Source organism: Lithobates pipiens, unplaced genomic scaffold, assembly GCF_037356315.1.
Source record: "Lithobates pipiens isolate NorthernLeopardFrog02 unplaced genomic scaffold, aLitPip1_a1.2 Scaffold_16, whole genome shotgun sequence".
In the NCBI taxonomy this organism is placed as follows: Eukaryota; Metazoa; Chordata; class Amphibia; order Anura; family Ranidae; genus Lithobates; species Lithobates pipiens.
The window spans coordinates 470,854,027-470,879,723 of record NW_027507748.1 but is presented as its reverse complement, the minus strand read 5'-3'; the positions used below and the strand labels follow the sequence as shown (position 1 = coordinate 470,879,723).

The following is a 25,697-nucleotide window of genomic DNA, read 5'->3' as shown; positions in this document are numbered from 1 at the left end:
TTTCCATCCTTGATTCCCCCAGTGGTTCTTCCCCCAGTGATTAGATTGCATTCATATTTTTGCCACCCAAATGCATTCATTTTACATTTTTGCACATTAAACCTCCTTTGCGATGTAGTTGCCCACCCCATTAATTTGTTCAGATCTTCTTGCAAGGTTTCCACATCCTGCGGATAAGTTATTGCCCTGCTTAGCATTGTGGTAAATACAGAGATTGAACTGTTTATCCCATCCTCCAGGTCATTTATGAATAAATTAAATAGGATTGGTCCCAGAAAAGAACCCTGGGGGACCGCACTACCCTCCCCCCCCGCCCTTTATCACCACCCTCTGAACTCTCCCCTGTAGCCAGTTTTCAATCCATGTACTCACCCTATGGTCCATGCCAACGGACCTTACTTTGTACAGTAAACGTTTATGGGGAACTGTCTCAAATGCTTTACAAAATCCAGATACACCACATCTACGGGCCTTCCTTTATCCAGATCGCAACTCACCTCCTCATAGAAGGTTAATCGATTGGTTTGGCAAGAACGATTCTTCATGCATACATGCGGATTACTGCTAATTATACCGTTGTCATTACTAAAATCTTGTACATAGTCCCTTAATCATCCCCTCCAAGAGCTTGCATACTATTGTTGTTAGGCTAACTGGTGTTTAATTCTCAGGGATGTATTTTGGCCCTTTTTATAATATTGGTGCTACATTGGCTTTTCTCCAATTAGCTGGTACCATTCCAGTCAGTAGACTGTCAGTAAAAATTAGGAACAATGGTCTGGAAATTACTTGACTGAGTTCCTTAAGGACCCTCGGGTGCAAGCCATCTGGTCCCGGTGACTTATTAATGTTATGTTTTTCAAGTCTATTTCTAATTCTGTCCTCTGTTAGCCAGAGTTTAAGTCTGGGCTCTGACTAGGCCATGCAAGGACATTCTCCTTTATATCTTTTACTTGGATGTTATAGGTTGCACTGATTAAAGTGGTTTGGTACCTAAAAATGAAAGTTCATGTTATTAAAATCAACAGATAGCATACTTACCTAAACGAACCCTGAAAAAAAAAAATATTATTTACTTACCTTTTATTTCTGATGTTTCAGCTGACTTCCGGGTTGTCCTCCCGTGGGAGTAGGCGTGGCTATCGTTGTCGCATTGGTCCCTGGGAAATTTCCCAAGAATCCATGGGGACAATGAAAGTTTTTCTTTCCTTGTCACTGCTCTCACTGAGCATGTGCAAGATGGAGCGGAGCATGCTGGGAGCCAGACGTCATCATATACCAGGAAGTAAATGCCTGTGGGCTTCAGACGCCCACAGTTAAAATGGAAAACGCCAGAGCAGGTTTTTATAAGTCATCCTGAGGAAAAGATTCGTCGCGCCGGGGGTCAAATAAACGCCGGACGTGGATGCCAATCGAAGGTAGCACTCGCCCACCAGTGAGACAGGTAAGAAAAAAATAAAAAAAGAGCGGAATCCCGCTTTAAATACAGCTGGCTGCAAAGCAACACAATGTGATTTTAAAAAAAAAAAGGGGGGGGGGGCGATTCTTTTCTTTCCCCATAACATATGGCTGCCAACAACTGTTTCTATACATTTGTTTTATTGTAGATTTATATAAGAGTAATAAAAATCACCTTTTTAGTTTTTCTGTATTGTAGGCCCCTTTCAGTGTGTCGAATATCAAAGAATTCCGGATTTTGTGTGTTTAAATCTGTAACAATGTCTGTCCATCTAGAAAATTAAGAAAAACACTTATGCAGCAAATACGTTATTTATTTAAAGCAATTTTTGTGTGTGAGGAGAACAGGCTACAAGTTTTCAAAATATTTATAGCTGACAGAAATTGTTTAATATTACATGAATTGTACTAAAACAAATACAAACTTCAAGTTTTGCAGACTATTCTTAGAACCCTTTCACACTGCTGGCCATGTTAGCGGTAAAGCACGCTAACGGGGCGCTTTTAACCCCACTAGTAGCCAAGGAAAGGGTTAACACTGCCTGCAAAGCGGTGCTTCGGCAGTGCTGCTAATTGATTTCAATTGCAGGGGCAGTTTAGGAACAGTGTATTCAATACACCCACATCACCCCAAAGACACTCCATGCAGGACTTTTTTTTTTTCTGTCCTGCAAGCACACCACCCCAGTGTAAAAGCACTCAGGCTCACACACTGCGGAGGCTTCAGAGGCACTTTTCAGGCACTATTTTTAGCGTTAAACACCTGAAAAGCGCCTTTAGTGTGAAAGGGGTCTTGTAGAACAAGATCATTTATACAACATGTAAAATGGTTTAGTCTAAAAAAAAAAAATTAAAAAAAAAAATTTCATACTGATTTGATACAACTGCATGGCAAATTATTTTGCGATTCCAGGACACCCAAAAATGTAAACCTAGCTTTTCAGAAACTTATATAAGACCACCAAAAACTGGTCAGGGCTCATATGCTACAGTTTTCCACCTATGTTTAGGACGATTTGTCAGATGTTATTTGTTGGCCAGCTAAAAAGGTATACATTTTGTTCACCTCCTTGCCATCATGCTACATCCACATTTCAATTACTGTAACAGACATTTTGCATGACGTATTCGCCACTAAAATTAATGCATCAAAATGCTTGTCATGAGGCATATGAACAACAACGTATGTTCGTGACATTGGTTTTGATACATTTTCATTAATTTCAATGGAAAAAACATTGGGGGGAAAAACAAAGCATTTTGCCTTAGAGTGTAGTTCCTTTAACCACTTAAGCCCCGGACCATTTTGCTGGCCAAAGACTAGAGCACATTTTGCGATTTGGCACTGTGTCGATTTAACTCAAAATTGTGCGGTCGTACGACGTGGCTCCCAAACAAAATTGACACCCTTTTTTTTCCCCCCACAAATAGAGCTTTTGGTGGTATTTGATCACTTCTGTGGTTTTTATTTTTTGCGCTATAAACAAAAAATATAGTGACAATTTTGAAAAAAAAAAATAATTTTTTTAAACTTTTTGCTATAATAAATATCCCCCCAAAAAAATCTAGTAGTTTATTGATCTTCCTGCAACTCAATAACTGCCTGTCCATATCGGAGCTTTACTGGCAGTCTGCAGGAGCCTGGTATTGCATCCCCACTCTGCTGATCACTGGTGCAATGCTTAACAGGCTCCTAAGAAAAAAAAACAATTGTTTACCTGCAAAATGTGCATTTTTTTTATTTTTTTTTATTATTTTTTTTTAAGGCAAACCTAGCCTTTAAAAATGTGTTCTAACCATCTTGCCATGATTTGACATAGTAAACATTTCAGCGTTTTGTATTTGAAAGTAAGATGCTCATAAAATATTTAAACCCTTATGCATCAAAGTGTCTGATGGAAGAACCGTTCTAGCTGCCCCAGCAAAGCAACAGAATTCTTCATTTTAATGTATTTTGGGGGGGGGGAAAAAATGTAACTACAAAAATTGCTTTTCCCACTTATTGTTTGTTCTTTAAAAAGGCTTATACTCAAGACCCAATGCGATTTGCTAGTTAACGACCAACATACTTTTTGCAGTGAATTGTTGGATGTTTTCTGCTTGGCTCTCCTATTAATATCCAGTATTCTACTTCATGCTGGAAGAGCTGACCTCTAGAACAGAAATATATTTGTTAACATGTAATTAACAGTATGTTTTACAGTGTACACTCTTAATATTTCAAATGGTTTAGCTTTATAAACAATTAGGGTTGTACCCATACCACTTTAAGACCGAGTACACAAATACGATACTTTTTTTCAAGTACTTCCTGATACCAATTTTTTTTTTTTTTTTTTTTATGTCATGTGACAGTTATACTAATATGCAACACTGATGAGGCGTGGACTGTTTTTTTATTATATTTCATGATAGAGATAGAGAGAGATACACACACACACACATTTTTTTTTTTACAATGTTTTCTTTTTGGGGGGAGTGGACAGTGTCATTTTTTTTTATTTTACATCAACCCTGTTGGGGGGGGAGCTTTGGTGAGATATCAGGGGTCTAGACAGACCACTGATATCTCCCCTTTGAGACAGGGAAAGGGACTGAGGATAGAGATTCACCAATCCCTTTCTCTGCAGTCTCAACTGCACTGTAGTTCATTCATAAACTGAAGCATCTTAAACACAGTTTACTCTAGTGACAGTTATGAATAGACAAAGTCAGTGATCACTGACTGACTGCATTCGGAAAAGGAAGGAGGCGGTAAATGACAGATTTCCCATCTCTTTCCTCTGCTCTTCATTCTGAAAGATCCAGGACATGAGGGACCCGGAGGAGGACACAGGGAGCACAGAGTGGGACACGGAGGAGATTCCAGGGAGCACAGAGGGGGACAACTGGGGGTGATTGCTGCAGCGGTGGGGGTAGTTACAAGCACCAATCTCCCCGACAGCTGCGGGAGGGAGAGGAGGAAAATTGTCCATCAGAAAAGCTATACAGAGAGATCGGTGCTTGTAATCCCACCACCGCACTGGTCATTTGAGACTGTCCAAGTACAAGTACTCATGCAAATGTTTAGTATCGGCACCGATACTAGTATTGTTATCGGTGCAACACTAGAATCAATAATAAAAGTGCTTATTAAATTAAACCTATTCTGAAAGACATATGGAGGGCTGCCTTTGCTGGCCCCTTTGTGAAAAGGCCAGCCGCCAGCCCATTTCTAAGTTTAATACTTCCCGAGTCACTGAACAAGTATGTAGATAAAACAGGATTCCTTATCTGCATACTTAAGTGACCAAGTCGGAAAGTATTGAAACCACTAGGTCAACATAACAGCCAGGCACCTAGCATTTTGAAAAGAGTTTAGAAATAGCAGCCTCCATGTGCTTTTCTAATGATTTATTTTCAAAAGATGTTTAGAGTTTGGTTAATATTTCACAAATTGACACAGCAACTACCTGGAATATGGCGATTATAGATAATCATCTCAATGTAGTTCTTCTAGAGCTTAGAGTTTGCTCACCTGTATGCTTTACATGCCTTTAACGGAGTGGCTTCAAATCCAATAGGGCAAAAGTAATGATTCTGGCAGTGATAAATGTAGGCCATGCAATCATCTTTCAAACCCTGAGTTAACTTTGACAAAGCTCCAGCAGCTAAAAAGCATAAATGAGAAACCAGGTCAAAACAGTAGAAATGCATTCAATAAGCACACCAAAAAAAAGACACACTGCAGTCAGGGAAGGGGCTTAGGGACTCATTAACAATCAGGTTGTGCAATTTAAACCACAGCTAGTATAATTTCCCTGAAATCTACCTTTTTATAATATTACTATACTCTTAATTCACACTGCTGCATGTAGGCAACTCATTCGAGTCTATTAGGATGCAGAGGCTGTGACAGGCATGTGGAGGCATCGGAACGACCCCAAACGCAAACTGTGTGTGTTCTCAGGTCCTCTCATCAACACCTGCACACTTGTAACATTAGGAAGTATGTCCTTGGTCATGCAGCCCCTGCATCCTAATAAACTTGAATGGGCTGCCCACATGCAGTAGTGGGCACCTGGAGCCTAGAGATGCAGGAAAAAAAAAAGTCCCGTTAACAGTATATGGGCCGCAGCGCTTGTGTGAACAAGGCCTTATTTAAACTTTCAGATTGCTGACGGGATTGTGTAAAGCAGTTTTCATAAAGGGTGGTTTGTATGTATGTTTAAAGTGATTTGTTAATTAAAATAAAATGTAATACCTGCTCTGTGCAATAGTGTTGTCAATCCCTTACCTCCTTTTCTGGCGTCCCCTGCTGGTGCTCTCCACAGCTACCTTCTCAGGGGTGCCCCCTCGGCAAGTTATGTGCAGAGGGAGTACCTGTGCTGGCTCACTCCTGAGCCAGGCTGTGTGTATCCATATACATGCACAGCATGGCTTGGCCATGCTCCCCCTTCATAGGATTTGACTGACAGCAGCAGGAGTTAATGGCTACATGCTGCTCTCAACGTGTCCTGTGAGAGCAGGATGAGGACTACAATTCAACTTTAAAAAAAATATCATGTAAAATCTAGAATATTTACAGAAAAACTCTAATGAAAGCACTGACATTTAAAAAAGCTCACTTCAAGAATAATAAAACAAACAATGTCAGAACAAAGATTTATTTGTCCATAAAAGGAGATCGGTGCATTTATTTGCATAAAGTCAATTTATAAATGTTATATAGAGAAAGTGAAGTCACATAATTAAGAATTTACCCAGTTTCAACATTAAGTTAGTTCACTAAATAAAATAAATAATAATAAAAAATAAAAAAAAAACACAAAAAAACAGTATGCTGCGTGTCGGTACCATTCTCCATATTCATATAACAATACAAATGTTTGGAAAATTTTGAAAAATATATTTGCTATATCTAGTGTCTGAAGAAGCTTATTTTTTTACTACTTTTTGTTTCCCTTGTATCAAGAAAGTTGTGGAATTGTGGCTCCTATATTTTCAGACTTATATGTACTTAAAAAGATTTCCATATTACAGTATTACCAAGCACTAGACAAGTACTAACAAGCCTCCAGTGACCTAGATGCTGGTGATTTGAAGTAAAGTATTCTTGAAAATTCTCAAAGATCACAACCAAGACTGGTTCACACTATACCAGTTTCCCTGTGGCCTCATTTGTGTGGACACAGCGGCCGCTCTACCAACAGAAAAACACTGGGAAGAAAGTTCTTGCACTTTTTCTAAAAAGCGCAGTCGGAGAGAAGTGATAGGCGGTTCCCGGCATGGGAAAACACGCTGCATTTTCTAGTGCATGGCAGTGCCATTAGGGCTAGGTTCACATTTCTTCGGGTGCAGGACTGCTTCTAAATTGCACACTTTCCTGAACCAAAAACGCACTGCTGTTAATGGTACCCTTGTGCGAGTACTAATTGTTAATGTCTCCCCCGTGTACTGGAAACCACAGCAAGTTCTCCTGTGCTGGGGACCTTCAATCACTATGTGGTTTCCCTGTGGCTGCAATTTTGAAAAAGGTGCAGGGACCTTTTCCTTGTGTTTTCTGTAGGTACAGCAGCCCATTCAAATGACTGGGCTGCTATGCCTGCATAAATACGGTTGCAGTAAAACTGGTATAGTGTGAACCTAGCCTTAAAAAGGAAGTCACCCGTCTATGTGATGTACATTGCAGGGATTTTAACAAACTTTGTTGCAGATTCCTACCTTTTGTTATTCTGAAAAAAATTGTTGTCTATTTGTCTGTTTCCATGTGACTCGAATAGGAGTGATTTTATAACCATCAATCATCTGCTTCACCTGCAGGGCTCTAATGAGGAAATTGGCAAGGTCTGCATCCCTTTAGACATGATTTGCCTTTGGGAGTATCTCACCAAAAATTGTAAAAAAATAAATAAAAAAAAATAAAATAAAAAAAAATAGGATTTTTGTACTCACAGTAAAATCCTTTTCTCTGTAATTCACCAACCGACACAGCACCTCTCTATAACTAAATGGGTTTGTTAGCCTGCCACTAGGAGAACTAGGCAAAATTGTAACACAATACACAGAATTGTCAGTACCGCCCAGGGGGCAGACCCTGGGCTAACAACCCTCCCTGCTGCCCCAGCAGACTCCGTAAGTGAACAAGCAGTATAACTTAGAGAAAAGGAGGGGTGGGTGCTGTGTCGGTCGGTGAATTACAGAGAAAAGGATTTTACGGAGAGTACAAAAAGTCTATTTTCTCTTATATTCACCGACCGACACAGCTCCTCTCTGTAACTAAATGGGACGTCCCCAAGCAGTGCCAAACGAGGGGTGGGAAAAAACAGCATTAAAACTTCACCATGGCAAGTGGGAACTAGTGAAACTAAACCCACAAAAAACAGCAGTGTACGAAAAAACACACCGCCATATAACCGGGTATTCTCAACAGGAGAGATCCCTAACACCGCAAACTTTTTGCGGAAGTAATGCAACAGTGCATTAACAAACAGTACTGCGTTTTTATCAACAGGAAAAAATCTCAGTTGCAACTACACGGCCGCCCACAAAACTTTGCGGCCAAAACAGGCAACAGCCGATGCACTGACGTCTACCTTGTAGAACTTGTTTAACGTATGGACAGACGACCAGGTCACCGCCTTACACACCTGAGCGACCGACACTTGGTGTTGGAAGGTCCAAGATTGCCCTTGTAGAGTGGGCCGTGACCTGAAAGGGAGGCACCTGCCCCTTCAAGGTGTAGGCTTGTACTACAATCTGTCTGATCCACCTAGAAATGGTGGCAGACAAGACCGGCATACCCTTCTTTGGACCAGCCCCCGAAACAAACAGTGAGTCTGACTTCCGAAAAGGGAGCTGTGACAGACAAATACACTTTTAGGGCCCTAACCACATCGAAAGCGTGAAGGGCCACCTCTTTGGGGTGCTTCGGCTTAGGACACAACAATGGTAATACAATGTCCTCATTGATATAAAAAGCCGAGACCACCTTTGGTAGAAAGGACGGTTTCGGACGCAACACCACCTTATCCCTGTGGATGACCAGATAAGGTGACTTGCAGGACAAGGCCGCCAATTTCGAAACCCTCCTAGCCAATGTTATGGCCATTAGGAAAACCACTTTCCGTGAAAGGGTCAACAAGGGAATCTCCCTGATATTCTCAAACGGCGGCTTTTGAAGCGCCAACACCAGGTTCAAATCCCACGGAGGTAATGGTGGACGCACCGGAGGGACTACACGTCGTACCCCCTGAACAAAGGTACTCACTAATGAATGAGACGACAGGGGTCGCTGAAAAAAAAAAAAAAAAAAAAAAAAAAAGACAGCCAGAGCTGAAATTTTCCCCTTAATGGTGCTCAACACCAACTTTTGGTCTACACCTTGCTGAAGAAACAGGATTCTGGATATAGAAAAGGAGCGCGATTACCACCATTTCTCCTCACACATGGAGATATAGGCCTTCCAGGTACGATGATATATCTACCATGAAGAAGATTTCCGTGCCCTCAACATAGTCGGGAATCACTGAGTCCAACAGACCCCGATTCCTCAGCACCTGACTCTCAATAGCCATGCCGTTAAAGCCAGCGATGGTAAAGCAGGGTGAAAGATTGGACCTTGAGACAGGAGGTCCTTTCGCAGTGGCAGTCGCCAGGGAGCGTCTGCCATCAGGATGCACCAGGTCTGCGTACCAGGGCAGCTGAGGCCAATCTGGGGCCACCAGGATTACTGGGATCCCCTCGGCTTCCACTCTGCGCAGCAGGCGTGGCAACAGTTTTAGAGTAGGAAAGGCATAGATCAGCTGGTACTGATCCCATGGAGCCACCAGCGCGTCTGACGTGTCTGCCCATGGATCCCTTGTCCTGGACACGAATCTCGGCACCTTCCGATTGAGGCGGGAGGCCAATAGATCCACATCTGGTGTGCCCCATTTCAGGCACAACAGCCTGAATATCTCCGCATCCTGGATGTCCAAGGACGCCAGGGAGTCCCCTTGATGGAGTGCAACGGCTGAGCGAGCTGATTCCATTCGAAACCTCTGCACTTTTACAAAGTGATTGAGGGCTTTTAAGTCCAAGATCGGACGTACCCCTTCCTTCTTGGGAACCACAGATTTGAGTAGAACCCCTGGAAGCGTTCCGATTCCAGAACTGGTACAATCACCCCCTGATTAAGCAAGTCCCTCACTGCCCCTAACAGGGCCACCAGTGCGGATGCCAGTACAGGTCACATGACTGACCCCACAACCGTAAACAAGGAACGAGCCACCGCCTCCTTCCTGTCCATGGGATCCTTGAATGCAGGAGTCCCCTCAACCGGGATCGTGGTTACTTTATTTAACCTGGATACTAAAGGGTCCATGACCGGAGGAGCCGACCATTTCTTGAGAAGGCTTTCCTCAAAGGGGTAACGCACTGCCATGTTTTTGGGGACTGAAAAGGTCCTTTGCGGCCGACCCCATTCCCTGTAGATGAACTTGTCAAAATAAGTCAAATATGGGAACACCTTAGGTGAACGTGCTGGCTTGCGGGATCCAAAAGGGACCGATACATCAGCAGAGGGATCCGTTGGCTCCTGGATCTTCAGGATATCACGCACAGCTGTGATAAGTGCTCCAACAAGCGCTTTGTCGCGCCCAGACCCGGAATCATCCTCGCTGTCCGAATGGTCCTGGTCAGCCTCGTCTAATAGGTCAGAGCAGGGGTCACCAGCCGCAGCAGAGCCCGAGTCTGCATCAGAGCTCTCCCCAGGGGACGGGGAGCAGGGGCCTTTTACGCGCACCTTTCCTTCCACGCACTGCCTCTATTTTTGCAACAAAAGAGTTAAGGACCGCCGTCGGGGTGTCCATGGGCGCAGCGCTATCCGCAGGTGACCCGGTTGCAATAGCTTGGATTTCGGGGATTTCTGGGGGAAAAACACCAGTTTCTGAAGCCATGCTGACCCTACCCTGTCTGCCACCTGAAAGGGGACTTAGGACAGTGAAGGTCCCACCCTCCTGCTACCGCCGCCTGGGGGGGGTTCCTAGCGCCAGACTCACCACCCTGGGGCATTCTGCGATGGTTACTAGCCATGCTTGTAGTCTACAGGTTTGAGAAGAATTCTCAGGATTCTCTTATAATCTGCAGAGTCTTGTTCCCACATTGGGAAAAGCTTTACTGATATTTCCTCCTTCGTGAACTCTCATGCTGTTTAGGTGATACTTAACCATACAAGTCCCATCCTACTCCCCCTACTGCTTCTGAAGATTTCACACCCCTAGTATCACGCTTTACATCTGGTGGACATGACCCAAGGTTCAGTGCCTTTGGTTAAGAGTACACCTCTACATTAATTCTATCTAAAAACTTCACGTTCCAAAAACACTTTGAGGCCCTATTGTTTCAAGTCTCCAAACAAGATTTTAGCCCACATAGTCAGTGCCGCCAAGCAAACTATTGCTAAAGTTTGGAAATCCACTACACCAGCGGTCTCCAAACCGCAGCCCTTTGCATGCTTTTATCTGGCCCTTGGAGCACGATTTCATCCACCGTTACCAACAATGGGGCATATTGCCCCCCACACACACACACACACACACACACCAGTGAAGGGGCACAATTCCTCCCAATGATGCAAGAGATGGGGCATAAGTCCTCCCACTGACACCATTTATAAGGCACTATTCCTCCCACCAACACCAACAATAGGGCACTATTTCTCCCACCAACACCAACAATAGGGCACTATTTCTCCCACCAACACCAACGATGGGGCACCATTCCTCCAAATGACACCAATGAAGGGGCACAATTCCTCCCAACGACACCAATGATGAGGTATGAATCCTCCCAATGACACCAATGATGGGGAACAATCCCTCCCAGTGACAGCAATGATATGGCATAATTCCTCCCGCTGGCACCAAAGCTAGGGCATGTTTTTTTCCTGCTGACTTGGGGACCTGTTCTGCTTCCAATGGCCACAGTCTGGTCCCCCTAAAGTCTGAAGAACAGTAACTGACCTCTTGTTTAGAAAGTTTGGAGACCCCTGCCCCTACACTAAGCTTTCAAGAGTTTGAAAACAAACTCAAGGATATAGTCAAAAACACATACAGCTATTCTTCTGGACACGCACAGAAAATTGTTTGATATCTACAGACAGATCACTCCAGCCTGTTAGGCCTGGACTCTTCCCCCCAAAACTCTGAAAATCGATATGCCCTAAAATCGCTGCATCTTGAACAAACTGCCCTGTGTCTCACTTGGGGAAATACTTTTCTCCTTCTCTGCCCACTCCTTCTCCTTAATCACCCCCTATCACTTTTTTTTTCCCCTTCTCTCTCCTCTTCTTTCTATGCCACTTTACTGTAGCATCCTCTCCACTTAACTTCTACTATTCACTTCCCCAACCCACAGCTTTGTAAAAGAAAAAGCACCGGGGCAAAATTTTGACATTTGACAGCAGCATACCCTTTAATAAATGTTTGTACTGTATACACTCACCGGACTCTCCAGCAGTCTTGTTTTTTCCATGAGGTTTGTAAAGAACATATGAACACCCCTTCACGTGAAAATGATCATTTATTTGTCTGAACCATCTGGAAAAAAAATTACTCATTAAGAGATTCAACTGAAAAAAATGAAAAGTTATAATGAATTCTTACTTTGCCCAGAAGAGTAATCTACAGTGTTGGCAATAAAATTAAAATATAAGAGATACCCTTCATTGCCCTACTGAAAATTTCATATAGTACAAGCTTTCGAGAATACTCAGTTGTCTTCATCAGCAATGGTGTCATACAACAATGAAGAGAAACACACACATTTCATTTTTTTCTTTGCATGTTACTTGTATGATACCATGCCTGAAGAATAGAATGGAGTTAACACTTACACAAAAAAAAAAAAATCAATCTATCTATCTATCTATCTATCTATACACACACACACACACACACACACTACCATTCAAAAGTTTGGGGTCACCCAAACAATTTTGTGTTTTCCATGAAAAGTCACACTTATTCACCACCATACGTTGTGAAATGAATAGAAAATAGAGTCAAGACATTGACAAGGTTATAAATAATGATTTGTATTTGAAATAACATTGTTTTTACATCAAACTTTGCTTTCGTCAAAGAATTCTCCTTTTGCAGCAATTACAGCATTGCACACCTTTGGCATTCTAGCTGTTAATTTATTGAGGTAAGCTGGAGAAATTGCACCCCACGCTTCTAGAAGCAGCTCCCACAAGTTGGATTGGTTGGATGGGCACTTCTGGCGTACCATACGGTCAAGCTGCTCCCACAACAGCTCAATGGGGTTCAGATCTGGTGACTGTGCTGGCCACTCCATTACCGATAGAATACCAGCTGCCTGCTTCTGCTGTAAATAGTTCTTGCACAATTTGGAGGTGTGTTTAGGGTCATTGTCCTGTTGTAGGATGAAATTGGCTCCAATCAAGCGCTGTAAACTGGGTATGGCATGGCATTGCAAAATGGAGTGATAGCCTTCCTTATTCATTTATTTAATGAAGATGCCAGTTGGGGACCTGTGAGGCATCTGTTTCTCAAACTAGAGACTCTAATGTGCTTATCTTCTTGCTTAGTTGTGCAACGCGGCCTCCCACTTCTTTTTCTACTCTGGTTAGAGCCTGTTTGTGCTGTCCTCTGAAGGGAGTAGTACACACCGTTGTAGGAAATCTTCAATTTCTTTGCAATTTCTCGCATGGAATAGCCTTCATTTCTAAGAACAAGAATAGACTGTCGAGTTTCAGATGAAAGTTCTCTTTTTCTGGCCATTTTGAGCGTTTAATTGACCCCACAAATGTGATGCTCCAGAAACTCAATCTGCTCACAGGAAGGTCAGTTTTGTAGCTTCTGGAAGGAGCTAGACTGTTTTTAGATGTGTGAACATGATTGCACAAGGGTTTGCTAATCATCAATTAGCCTTCTGAGCCAATGAGCAAACACATTGTACCATTAGAACACTGGAGTGATAGTTGCTGGAAATGGGCCTCTATACACCTATGTAGATATTGCACCAAAAACTAGACATTTGCAGTTAGAATAGTCATTTACCACATTAGCAATGTATAGAGTATATTTGTTTAAAGTTAGCTTCATTGAAAAGTACAGTGCTTTTCCTTCAAAAAGAAGGACATTTCAATGTGACCCCAAACTTTTGAACGGTAGTGTGTGTATGTATATATATATATATATATATATATATATATATATATATATATATATATATATATATATATATATATATATATATATATATATATATATATACACATATATATACATATACACACACACACACACACACACATACACACTTTACTCTGACATAATAAAAGACAAAAGCCAGGCAGTTCAAAGACATAGAATTTAGGAGTGTCTTGAGTTTGTGGTTACTGAATGTTCTTTACTGTCCTTGTAGTCTAGCATAAAACACAAGGGAATTATATGACCGTTCATCCGTGAAGCACGCACACCTTTTAGCTTGTTATTTAAAAATGAGACTGTATGTGATGCAATGTCCTGGACAAAAATAAATTGGAAAGACTGACCTCATTAAAGTGGTATTTCCAGTAAAAGGACCAAACCGAATTTCTTCAAAGGGTGGCTGGAAACCCAATATATGCAGAGCTTCTTCTTGAGTGATTGGTGGGAGGCTTGGTGAGGAAAAATAAAATAAAAAATCATATAACTCAAAATAGAACTCTAACATGTATATGTTGTAAAGTGGGAATGAGCTAATTCTTGTGGGTGTTACAGCAACACTGCACACTATTTGCAATTATGCCATTTATTCTGATGGCGTGAGGTGCAGCGCAGTGCCAGGCAACACATTGGTGCGCTGCCAAAAAAGGTACAGGTCCGATTTCTGGGCTGCTGGATGCATCCCAGCCCATTCATTTTGAATGGGCTGCCCAACACAGCGCACATTACCGAGCAAAAAAAAAAAACCTGCATTGCACCTCAGCGGTCAGGTGGTCACTGGTAGCCAATGGAAAAAACGCCTCTTACATTGGTAGTCAGTGAGAAGGATGCTCCTTACATTGGTGGTCAGTAAAAGGAATATCTCCCTCACAGATACAGTAGCTAAAAAAATAGGTGGTGTCAGTAGTTACAAATGAGGGTCAGAAATTGCTCATGGAACCCCTAGCAACTTCTGGATGAACCCTAGTTAAGAGGGCCACTCTAAAGTAATTTGTCAGAAACCTAGGCAATACATACATACATAGCATACGGAGCATGCATAAGCAGAAGTCACCTTCAGCCACGTTAAAATAATTCATACAGACAATTTTAGTTATATGCAAATATTCATTTTTCCAGTAAAATTCGAGCTAAACACCACTATCCCACCTTCCTGATCTCTCTATTGGTCATTGAGGATGCCAATCTTATTAAGGGGCCAACGATAGAGTTCAGGAGCCAGGATTTAGTGGGCAAAGCTAGACCTTTACAGAAAAAATTAATAATTTGGAAATACAATAGTACCTTGGATTACAGGCATAATTCGTTCCAGAAGAATGCTTGTAATTCAAAGTACGCGTAAATCAAAGCAAGTTTCCCCATAAGAATCAATGGAAAAAATCAGATAATTTGTTCCACAGTGACTGCTGGTGTATGCAATACCGCATGTGGCCAGAGGTGCAGGGGCACCAGAGATGATCAGGAACGGATTGTCTCTGGCACCCCCGTACCTCTAGCCACATGCGGGACTGCTTACCCCAGCGGCTTGAATCCTGCTCGTCTTGGGAGACAGCTTGTATTGCGAAGCGCTCATAAACCGCATTACTCACAATCTGAGGTTTTACTATAAAAGTGATTGTAAAGTCTCTTTTAGGTAAAAATAACAAACGTGTGTATACTTACCTGCTCTGTGGCAGTGTTTTTTGCACTCAACAGCCTGGGTCCCACGTCGGTGCTCCTGAACCCCTCCCTGTTGAGTGCCCCCACAGCAAGCAGCTTGCCATTAGGTGCACCCGGGCCGAGCCACAGGTCCCCGTGTCCATTCAGACAGAGCCGTGGCCCAGCCCCCTTTCTGTCATCATTGGTTGGCTGTCTGATTGGCAGCAGCAGGGGCCAATGGTGCCTCACTGCTGTCTCAGCCAATGAAGAGGGGAGTCCCGAGCAGCGGAGACACTCCTGCAACATTGCTGTATTTAGAGGGACCTCAGGTAAGCATTAGGGGGGCTGCTGCACACAGAAGGCTTTTTATCTTAATGCATAGAATGTATTAAGAAAAGATCTTCGGACTTTATAACCACGCTGCCTATATCTCCGGATCTACTGATCATTGACATTCAGTTTTCACTGAAGGTTAAAGCCTAAGGCAGGCCATAGATGATTTGATTTCCTGCAACCACGGGTGGAATCCCTCCCGTAGCACTATTGTGTTCTGCTGGCAAGGTGGCATGGGGAGTCTTCCTGGCCATGAGATTACTGCTAGCGGCTGTAGCAATCGCATTCCAAAGATCTGACAGGCTGGTTGCACTGAAATCAATTGATGGATCGTCTTTAGTACAACCAACCTGCCCATACATGAATCAAATCCCTGCTAAACTGGCTGAAATTCGATCCATCTATGGCCCGCTTAACTCCAAGTTTTAATAAAGTTTAATTACTACAGTTCCTTTGGACCAAGCTGGTCCAAACAAACTACTCTCTTAACTAACAGATACAGCAGCTGTGTGCATTGTATACATTGTATGTAGCCTCAGCTACATGCAGTACATAGGGAATTTCCTGTCCTGCTTCCAGAACAAAATTGAGTCGCCATTCACTGGGAGCTTTGTATTCTATGAATGAATAAAAAGTTTCTTCTGATTTGGAGAGGCGGGCAACATTGCGATCTCCACCTCAGCCAATCAGAAGAGGTTTCTGTATTCATTCATTCCTGTAAATGGCTGAGCAAGTTCTGTTTCGGGAACAGGAGGGGAAGGTCCCTGACCCGCTGCTGAAGCACAGCACTGTATACTATATTTAGCCTTATCTACATACAGTTTATACAGCACATACTGCAACTGTTAGTTAAGTAAACCATTCATTTGGACAAGCTTGGTCCAATCAAATGATTTAAACTTCACTAAAACCAAGAGTTAGACTTTAATCTCTATTTATGCATTTCCTTATCATGAGTCATGATTCATGACCTCTGTTTGAATTTGAGGAAAATATAACATTACAGGTTACTAAAAGAACATGGATTTCAGTCAGTCTTCTGCATTTTCTAAATATGCTAGTAGCCATTACTCAGTGCACTATACCTTCCTGATCCCAGAGTGCTATACAGAAAGTTCCAGCAGGATACGAGAGAGGAGATACCACAGGACGTCTTGTACTGGGGTCGACTGATGCAATACCTGCAGAGACAACGTTTTTTTAATGTATAAAATACTGCTGTTTAAATACATTTATACAGATTGGAAAAGGCTTCATGGATTTTTGTACAAACACCAACTATTATGGCACAGAGGCTTGATCTGTATGGAAAGTTACAAATGCTCAGTCAATAAACATGTACTCCTTCAGTACATTTTCCTTTTTCCACTGACAGTTAACTTGATACAACAATCTGCTACTACAACAAAATTATTGCATACAATTTTGAACATATTAGCAAAATTGAAAAAAAAAAAAAAGAAGTGGGAAAAAATAAAAAAATCTAACACGTGGGACTTCGGAGCCACACCATGTTACATTAAAATACTACTTCTTTTTATTAGACAACATACATAAGATATTATATCTTAATATTTAATATTTTATGTATGTTGTCTATTAATAAAGAAGTAGTGTGCCTCCAAAGTGCCACATGAGATCCCCCCCCCCTTTTCAATTTTGGTAATATATATATATATATATATATATATATATATATATATATATAAAAACAATTCCCCCTCCTTTAATAGATCTTTCATTTTAACATGTTAGATTGCTGTTGGTCACATCTGAGTTTTCATCTCCTTATTTGCTCCTTTTATATAATAAAAGGGCTCCTCCATAGACCTGCTCCTCATCTTCAGAACATAGAAACTTATATAGCTGCAGAAGTGATCAATGGGAAACCTGACCCTGGCACGATGCACACTACCTCCCGAGCAGCAGAGACATTACTGCAACATCGCTGGATTTAGAGGGACCTCAGGTAAGTATTAGGGGGGGCTACTGCACACAGAAGGCTTTTTATCTTAATGCATGGAATGTATTAAGATAAAAAAACTATGGACCAATGTGTGGCATGTTAAAAATTAATACTTTATCATAAAATTGGATAGTAGCAAAATAATGAAGTAAACATCCACTAAACCACCACCACCACAATAAAAATATGGTAAATCAAACACACCACAAAAGTCCAGGTACCACAAACCCAGTGCATTCCAATATAATAATCTCCACTTTTGCTAAGAACTTAAGAGTTGGTGAGCCCACTCTCACCTCCCACAACTCCCTACTGGACACTGAGGTTGCCCATCAAGCCGACGATCCAAAAGGGAGCTATGAGAGGCTAGTTGGAACTGGCCAGCTCTTGGTTCAGAAATGCATCTCAGAGCACCTCAGGATTTGGGGGTTCTGGGGTGTTCCTGAAGATTAAGATAGATGTGTGAAAGCTATTGAGTATTCAAGGATTTAAATACAGCTGCCTTATTACAGGATGTTTAAGGGTTACTTAAAAAAAAGCATTTCAATCTTTTCTTTTGTAAAGTATTGTAACAGTTGAAGGAAAAGTACCATCTCCGGAGATCTAAAACTTTACGTTGTTTAATCTCATCTGCTATGAAGTGTTGTGTGCATTCCCTCAGTGGCTTCACCTTTCTGTCAGGCTTCTTCTTCGGTGCTTGTTTAGCTACGCCTAGATAAAAAAAAAGAACAGAGGAAGTGAAGGCTTACCTGAAGTGCTCACACATTAAAAAATTTATAAAAAATAAAAAAAATAGTAGGCACACTAGAAAATAAAATTACACTTATTACATTTTAACCCGTGGTGAAGTTTGAAAGATTGTGTAGGTGGAGGCCTTGATGGCTTCACAACTTTATCACTCTAAGACCACATTCAACTTTGGACATCAAAATTGCATTACAAGTCGCAGCCAATGTTTTCCAATGATAAACATTCATATATGTGTGACTTAAAGTTGCAGGGACTTGAAAGTACTTCATGCAACTTTTGAGTGTTAACATTAGTCTTTGGCCCTTAAGTTGCATGAAAGTCTTAACTGAATGTTTTACATGTAACAATGGTGCAACAGTGGGTCTGATTTTGCAGAGGGACAAAAACTCACATCCAAAATTTCGCCAAAGTTACACGACTTTGGAATCGTACAAGGGGTAATGGAGCCTTAAGCCCCACTACAGACTGAAACTAGCTTTCTACCACCTCTAACCCAGTGTTTCTCAACCAGGGTGTCGAGAGCAGTTTTCCCCTGGGTGCAGTATGGTGCTGGTGGCCAGCCCACCTGCCCCATGGCAACCTACCATGTTGATCCAGGGCAGGTATTATGCAGGGCCACCCCAACATTCAGAAGAGGGTGAAAGTCTGGCTCCTTTGGACCTGCTCCACTTGCTGCCCTCTGCCGGCACCTGGAGCCAAAAGCTAGAGTTCTGATCATAATGGGGGAAATCTGATGTGATGGGGGAGCCCTGATGTGATGGAGGACTTTTGATGTGAAGTCCATTTCATTAAGGAGGTAGGGTGCATTGTGCCAGGCTCAGGTTTTCCATTGATAAGTAACATTTACATTTTTTTTTAGACAGGTGCTTTGAGATTTTACATACTTTTAAAGGGTGTCACAGCTGAAAAAATAGTTGAAGAATGCTGCTCAAAACCATCTTGTCTGGCTTTTTTTTTTCCTTACCTGGCGAAGCCAGCAATACTCACCTAAGTTCCCTGTCCAGGCTCCGCTCCACTGTCAGGTACAAGGGACCGCTAATCCAGCGCTGCAATGATGCCCGAGATGTTGGTCCACTCAACCTCCATCTGTTGACTTCAGTTCTCTTCTGAATCCTGAGAGAGCCCCCACTGCTGGTCATTCAATGGGAAGGGTTGTCCATGTCACGCAGGCAGTGACGTGGACACTCGAAGGAGGACTCAACCAGGGAGTAAACAGAAGAAGAGAAGGCTTGGGGCTGGAGCATCTCATGGCTGCAGCTTAAGATAAAAAGAAAGGGACATTTAGATTTTTTAATAAAGCGATCGATTAGAAGGTGGTGGAAAGGAGGGAAAATTACCTTTATCCCAGCCAGAGAGAGGCTTCATATTAGTGCTTATTACACTGATCGTTCACTTTTGCATCTGTTCAGAACTGGCCCTTATGTGTCTATGCAAGATTGGCACAAGGTGACATTTTCCCCCATGACTGCCCCTATATTTAATGTGCGTTTATGTAATTTTTTTTTTAAAGACAGTAAAAGAAAAGGCTCAACTATTTCTATTAGAACAGGAAAACGGTTTACCTGTTTTAGGTTTTAACTTTGTAGTCATTGTGTTAAAGTCTGATGTGTCAATTTCCCAGGCAAGAGGATATGTCCCAACATCACTGGATAAAGAGTCCAAGCTAGTATCCTCATATATGCCATCAGAAGCACTAGCCGGAAGATCTATGTAATTCAATGGGTTGGTAAAGCTGGGTTTCTCATGGGAACTTGCACTGCTAGTAGAACTGGAAGTTTTGCACAATGATGTTGCTTGGTTTAGGAAAGCATAGTCTGAACATATAGTATAGAACTTTTCTCTTGTGTGAGTCACTGGACATCCCCAAGGATGACGGTCATTAGCATGTCCCAGGCTTCCAACATTGTAGGTCTTCACATTGGTTTGGAGATTGTCTTTCTCAGATTTCTCTGTAGACGTCTCCTCGTTTCTGCCAGAACCATTAGCTTCTCTGACGGCCTCTACGTTAGGCATTGAATGAAAAGGCAATCTGGAGTTTACCAAAATTCACCTTGTCACCAAGGACTGCTGGAGTAAAGGAGACAAGCTATTTCATTCGACGAGCTTCACAAGGAATGCTCTACCTGAAAAAAAGAGAAAGAATAATAAAGAGACCCTGTCACCAACTAAAAAAAGGCAGGTAAAGCACAAAACCATGCATTTTAAATGCTTAGTTGCAGCGTATTCCCTTTCCATAAATGTTTTTATATTCACTTGAATGTGCCTCTGAACTTTAATCCATTACAGGTACTTATATAGTCTTGGCAATTTATACAGACACACAATTACCAAAAGTATTGGGACACCTGCCTTTACACACAAGAACTTTAATGGTATCCCATTCTTAGTCCATAGGGTTCAATATTGCGTTGGCCCACTCTTTTTAGCTACTTCAACTCTCCTGGGAAGGCTGTCCACAAGGTTTAGGAGTGTGTCTATGGGAATGTTTGACCATTCTTCCAGAAGAGCATTTGTGAGGTCAGGCACTGATGTTGGTGCCGATGTCTCCGCTCGAATTCACCTCAAAAGGTTTTCTATCGGGTTGAGGTCAAGACTCTGTGCAGACCAGTCAAGTTCCTCCACCCCAAACATCACTCATCCATGTCTTTATGGACTTTTCTTTGTGCACTGCTCCAAAACATTTGGGGGGGTATTATAGTGTGGGGTTGGTTTTCAGGGGTTGGGCTTGGTCCCTTAGTTCTTACTTTTAGTAATATCGTGTATATATGTACACATTCACATCTGTCCCTGAACTCAAGGCGCTTACAATCCAAGATGTCTAGTACACACAATGAGAAATGTGATCATTAGTACACAGTTTTGGAGAGCCAATCACAGTTCATGTGAAATTATCGGAAGGGACAAACAACAACGTTTTTTTCGTGCGATACCAGATTGTATGATTTTCATTTATTCAGTACTGTTTTAGTTGAAAAAAAAAAAAATTGGAAAAGTAAGATATTCTCAATGTGTGTATGAGACTTAACTCACATTCATACATATAGGGCCAATTTAGACAGGGGCCAGTTAACCTACCAGCAGGTTGTTTGAGTGTGGGAGGAAACTGGAGTACCCAGGGGAAACCCACGCAGGCACAAGGAGAACATGTATACTTCAGGCAGGTTGTGCCATGGTTGGCGATTCAAGCTGACAACCTTAGTGCTGCCAGGCAGAAGTGCTGAACGTGCTAATAAATATGACTCCCACTGTAAAGTCCATTAGCTAGCACTGCTCCTTCCATCTGAGTACATCATAGCCCTCTCTTCTCTCTATGCTGGTCCAGCTCCCTCATTCCTCCCCACATTACCTTTTATGTAGCTGCCATGGGAGGAGTGAATGAGAATACTATAGAGCAGGGGTAGGCAACCTGGGGCCCTCCAGCTGTTGCAGAACTACAAGTCCCATCATGCCTCTGGGAGTAATTGTAACTGCCAGCCTTGCAATGCCTCATGGGAAATGTAGTTCCACAACAGCTGAAGGGCCCTGCTATAGGGGGTCACTTACACTAGGGAGGTTTTAACCAGTATTCATTTCAGTGGGCTGATCTACGTGCATGAAACGTTCAAAAATAGCACCAACACGATATGTAAAACTTCACCACACCAATTGGCATGGTACTGTGGTACCATATGTTTTGGCAGGCGCAAATGCACACAAGTTTGCCAGATGTGTGGGGCTGCCTTTATGAATGGCTCCCTGTGTGCATCTGCAGAGGGCAGCATATTGTCATATGGTAATGGTGGAGCCCCCCCCCCCCAATGCTTACCTAAGCCCCCTCTCGATCCAGCGATGTGCACATGAGCCTCAGCTCTCCTAGATCTCCCTCCTCATTGGCTGAAACAGCAGCAGTAGCCGCTGGGTCCCCGCTACTGTCAATCACAGCCAGCAAGCCAATGAGGAGAGAGCAGTGCTGAGCCATACACCATGTATGAATGGACACGTAGAGCAGCGGCTCAGGAGCCCCTAAAGCAAGCTGCTTTCAGTGGGGGCACTAGGCAGGAAGGGAGGGACCTGGAGAGTCAGCAGGGGAGGATTGGGGCTAACCACTGCACAGAGGAAGCATGTATGATATGTTTGTTATTTAAAATATAATAAAAGCCGAACCTTTAGCCCCCCATTCACACTGGAGTAACTTGTCAAACCGCAGCTTATTGTTGGCAATCCCACTGTGGCACCCAGCACAGTGGCAGTTGAGCCATGTTTATAACCACGTGTCGTACATAAAGCTATAGGCATGTTGGTTTACATTAGTGCCAGCTGCAAGCATGAACCTAGCCTTACACCTTGCTTAAACTGGCATTAAAGCAGAACTAATCCATGGGCCACACCAGTGCAGCTTTGAAATTGCGCTTCTTCAGTGCGATTTCAAAGCCACTCAATCAGTGCGATTTTGATGTGTCATTTCATTGCAGCTTGTGACTTTGTTTAATGAGCGGAGGGAGGCGAGAGGTAAGAAATCATGTGCTGGAGATCACATTTGTAGATCATCGCTTTGATTAGAAATAAATAATACATTGCTTCCGATAACAACACAATAATCATCCCCACATATGGTCCTAATCCTACATGAAGAGTCTAGTAAGAGGTCCAAGGACGTGGGAATGAAGCCCCATGGAAGGACGTGGGAATGGAGCCCCAAGGAAGGCCGTGGGAATGAAGCCCCAAGGAAGGCCGTGGGAATGAAGCCCCAAGGAAGGCCGTGGGAATGAAGCCCCAAGGAAGGCCGTGGGAATGAAGCCCCAAGGAAGGCCGTGGGAATGAAGCCCCAAGGAAGGCCGTGGGAATGAAGCCCCAAGGAAGGCCGTGGGAATGAAGCCCCAAGGAAGGCCGTGGGAATGAAGCCCCAAGGAAGGCCGTGGGAATGAAGCCCCAAGGAAGGCCGTGGGAATGAAGCCCCAAGGAAGGCCGTGGGAATGAAGCCCCAAGGAAGGCCGTGGGAATGAAGCCCCAAGGAAGGCCGTGGGAATGAAGCCCCAAGGAAGGCCGTGGGAATGAAGCCCCAAGGAAGGCCGTGGGAATGAAGCCCCAAGGAAGGACGTGGGAATGAAGCCCCAAGGAAGGACGTGGGAATGAAGCCCCAAGGAAGGACGTGGGAATGAAGCCCCAAGGAAGGACGTGGGAATGGAGCCCCAAGGAAGGACGTGGGAATGAAGCCCCAAGGAAGGACGTGGGAATGGAGCCCCAAGGAAGGACGTGGGAATGGAGCCCTATGGAAGGACAGGTGAATGGAGCCCTATGGAAGGACAGGTGAATGGAGCCCTATGGAAGGACAGGTGAATGGAGCCCTATGGAAGGACAGGTGAATGGAGCCCTATGGAAGGACAGGTGAATGGAGCCCTATGGAAGGACAGGTGAATGGAGCCCTATGGAAGGACAGGTGAATGGAGCCCTATGGAAGGACAGGTGAATGGAGCCCTATGGAAGGACAGGTGAATGGAGCCCTTGGGATGGACAGGTGAATGAAGCACTATGGAAGGACAGGTGAATGGAGCCCTTGGGATGGACAGGTGAATGGAGCACTATGGAAGGACAGGTGAATGGAGCACTATGGAAGGACAGGTGAATGAAGCACTATGGAAGGACAGGTGAATGAAGCACTATGGAAGGACGGGTGAATGAAGCACTATGGAAGGACGGGTGAATGAAGCACTATGGAAGGACGGGTGAATGAAGCACTATGGAAGGACGGGTGAATGAAGCACTATGGAAGGACGGGTGAATGAAGCACTATGGAAGGACGGGTGAATGAAGCACTATGGAAGGACGGGTGAATGAAGCACTATGGAAGGATGGGTGAATGAAGCACTATGGAAGGATGGGTGAATGAAGCACTATGGAAGGATGGGTGAATGAAGCCCTTGGGATGGACAGGTGAATGAAGCACTATGGAAGGACGGGTGAATGAAGCACTATGGAAGGACGGGTGAATGAAGCACTATGGAAGGACGGGTGAATGAAGCACTATGGAAGGACGGGTGAATGAAGCACTATGGAAGGATGGGTGAATGAAGCACTATGGAAGGATGGGTGAATGAAGCCCTTGGGGTGGACAGGTGAATGAAGCACTATGGAAGGATAGGTGAATGAAGCACTATGGAAGGACGGGTGAATGAAGCACTATGGAAGGACGGGTGAATGAAGCACTATGGAAGGACGGGTGAATGAAGCACTATGGAAGGACGGGTGAATGAAGCACTATGGAAGGACGGGTGAATGAAGCACTATGGAAGGACGGGTGAATGAAGCACTATGGAAGGACAGGTGAATGAAGCACTATGGAAGGACATGGGAATGAAGCACTATGGAAGGATAGGTGAATGAAGCACTATGGAAGGACATGGGAATGAAGCACTATGGAAGGATAGGTGAATGAAGCACTATGGAAGGACATGGGAATGAAGCCCTATGGAAGGATGGGTGAATGAAGCACTATGGAAGGACAGGTGAATGAAGCACTATGGAAGGACGGGTGAATGAAGCACTATGGAAGGACGGGTGAATGAAGCCCTATGGAAGGACATGGCAGGCCTGTGACATCGGATCCAAGACAACCCGATGACAACAAAGCAGCGGCAGCGGTGTGCGGAGCTCCTATGGATGACAGGCACACGAGGACCGATCCTACAGCACGGCTCCTCCATCCACCCCCAACACATTGTCCTCTCTATGACACATCACCGGATCTTACCTGTCCGCACACCTCCTGTCAACAGTACGATGTCAATCAGGATGGATGAAGCACCCCTGTCCCCTCCGTTATCCACCACTCCCCAAACAGACCTGGGGATGATCGCCACCTACTGGACGGAGGAGCACACCATTTAACCTGCTGATTTCTAATAGGCGTCTGTGGGCAGCTACACAACCAATGGCGTGGCTTGATTTTATTCTAAAAAGTGTCACCTGTATAAACTGCATAGCTCCCAACTGTCCCTGGTTTCGAGGAACTGTCCCTGATTTATAGCAATGTCCCTCTGTCCCTCATTCCTCCTCATTTGTCCCTCATTTTGGTCTGATCTATACAGTTGTATATAAAATGCACTTTTTATTTATCAAAAAGTGTTTTCCAGCCCTAAACCTTTCATCTGGTTTATAAATTGCTGCATTTGTAAATTCCAAAAGCCAATATAAAGGAATAGCAGTGGTAAAACAAAAAGTACTTGAGGGTTTAACCAATTCTACTTTAAGGGGGCGTGTCAAGGGGTGTGTCCTTTGCCTGCATACTTTTGCTGATAGGTGTCCCTCATGCCCATCTCAAAAAGTTGGGAGGTATGAAACTGTGACTGATCTACAATTTGTAACTCTTGATGTATAATTTG

General features: G+C 43.4%; 1 protein-coding gene across 1 annotated transcript in view; it reads right to left on the bottom strand.

Moving 5' to 3' along the window:
• The window catches only part of BIVM (basic, immunoglobulin-like variable motif containing), a 38,459-nt gene extending 13,279 nt beyond the window's left edge, over positions 1 to 25,180 (bottom strand). The window contains exons 1-9 of the mRNA XM_077482926.1: positions 25,067 to 25,180; positions 19,902 to 20,462; positions 18,180 to 18,300; positions 16,709 to 16,804; positions 14,000 to 14,104; positions 11,923 to 12,017; positions 4,976 to 5,108; positions 3,528 to 3,611; positions 1,634 to 1,730 (exon numbers count right to left, since the gene is read on the bottom strand). Coding sequence (XP_077339052.1) covers positions 1,634 to 1,730; positions 3,528 to 3,611; positions 4,976 to 5,108; positions 11,923 to 12,017; positions 14,000 to 14,104; positions 16,709 to 16,804; positions 18,180 to 18,300; positions 19,902 to 20,352 — 1,182 coding nt within the window. The 5' untranslated portion in view covers positions 20,353 to 20,462; positions 25,067 to 25,180. The remainder of the gene's footprint in view (positions 1 to 1,633; positions 1,731 to 3,527; positions 3,612 to 4,975; positions 5,109 to 11,922; positions 12,018 to 13,999; positions 14,105 to 16,708; positions 16,805 to 18,179; positions 18,301 to 19,901; positions 20,463 to 25,066) is intronic.
• Between the last annotated feature and the right edge of the window lie 517 nt (positions 25,181 to 25,697).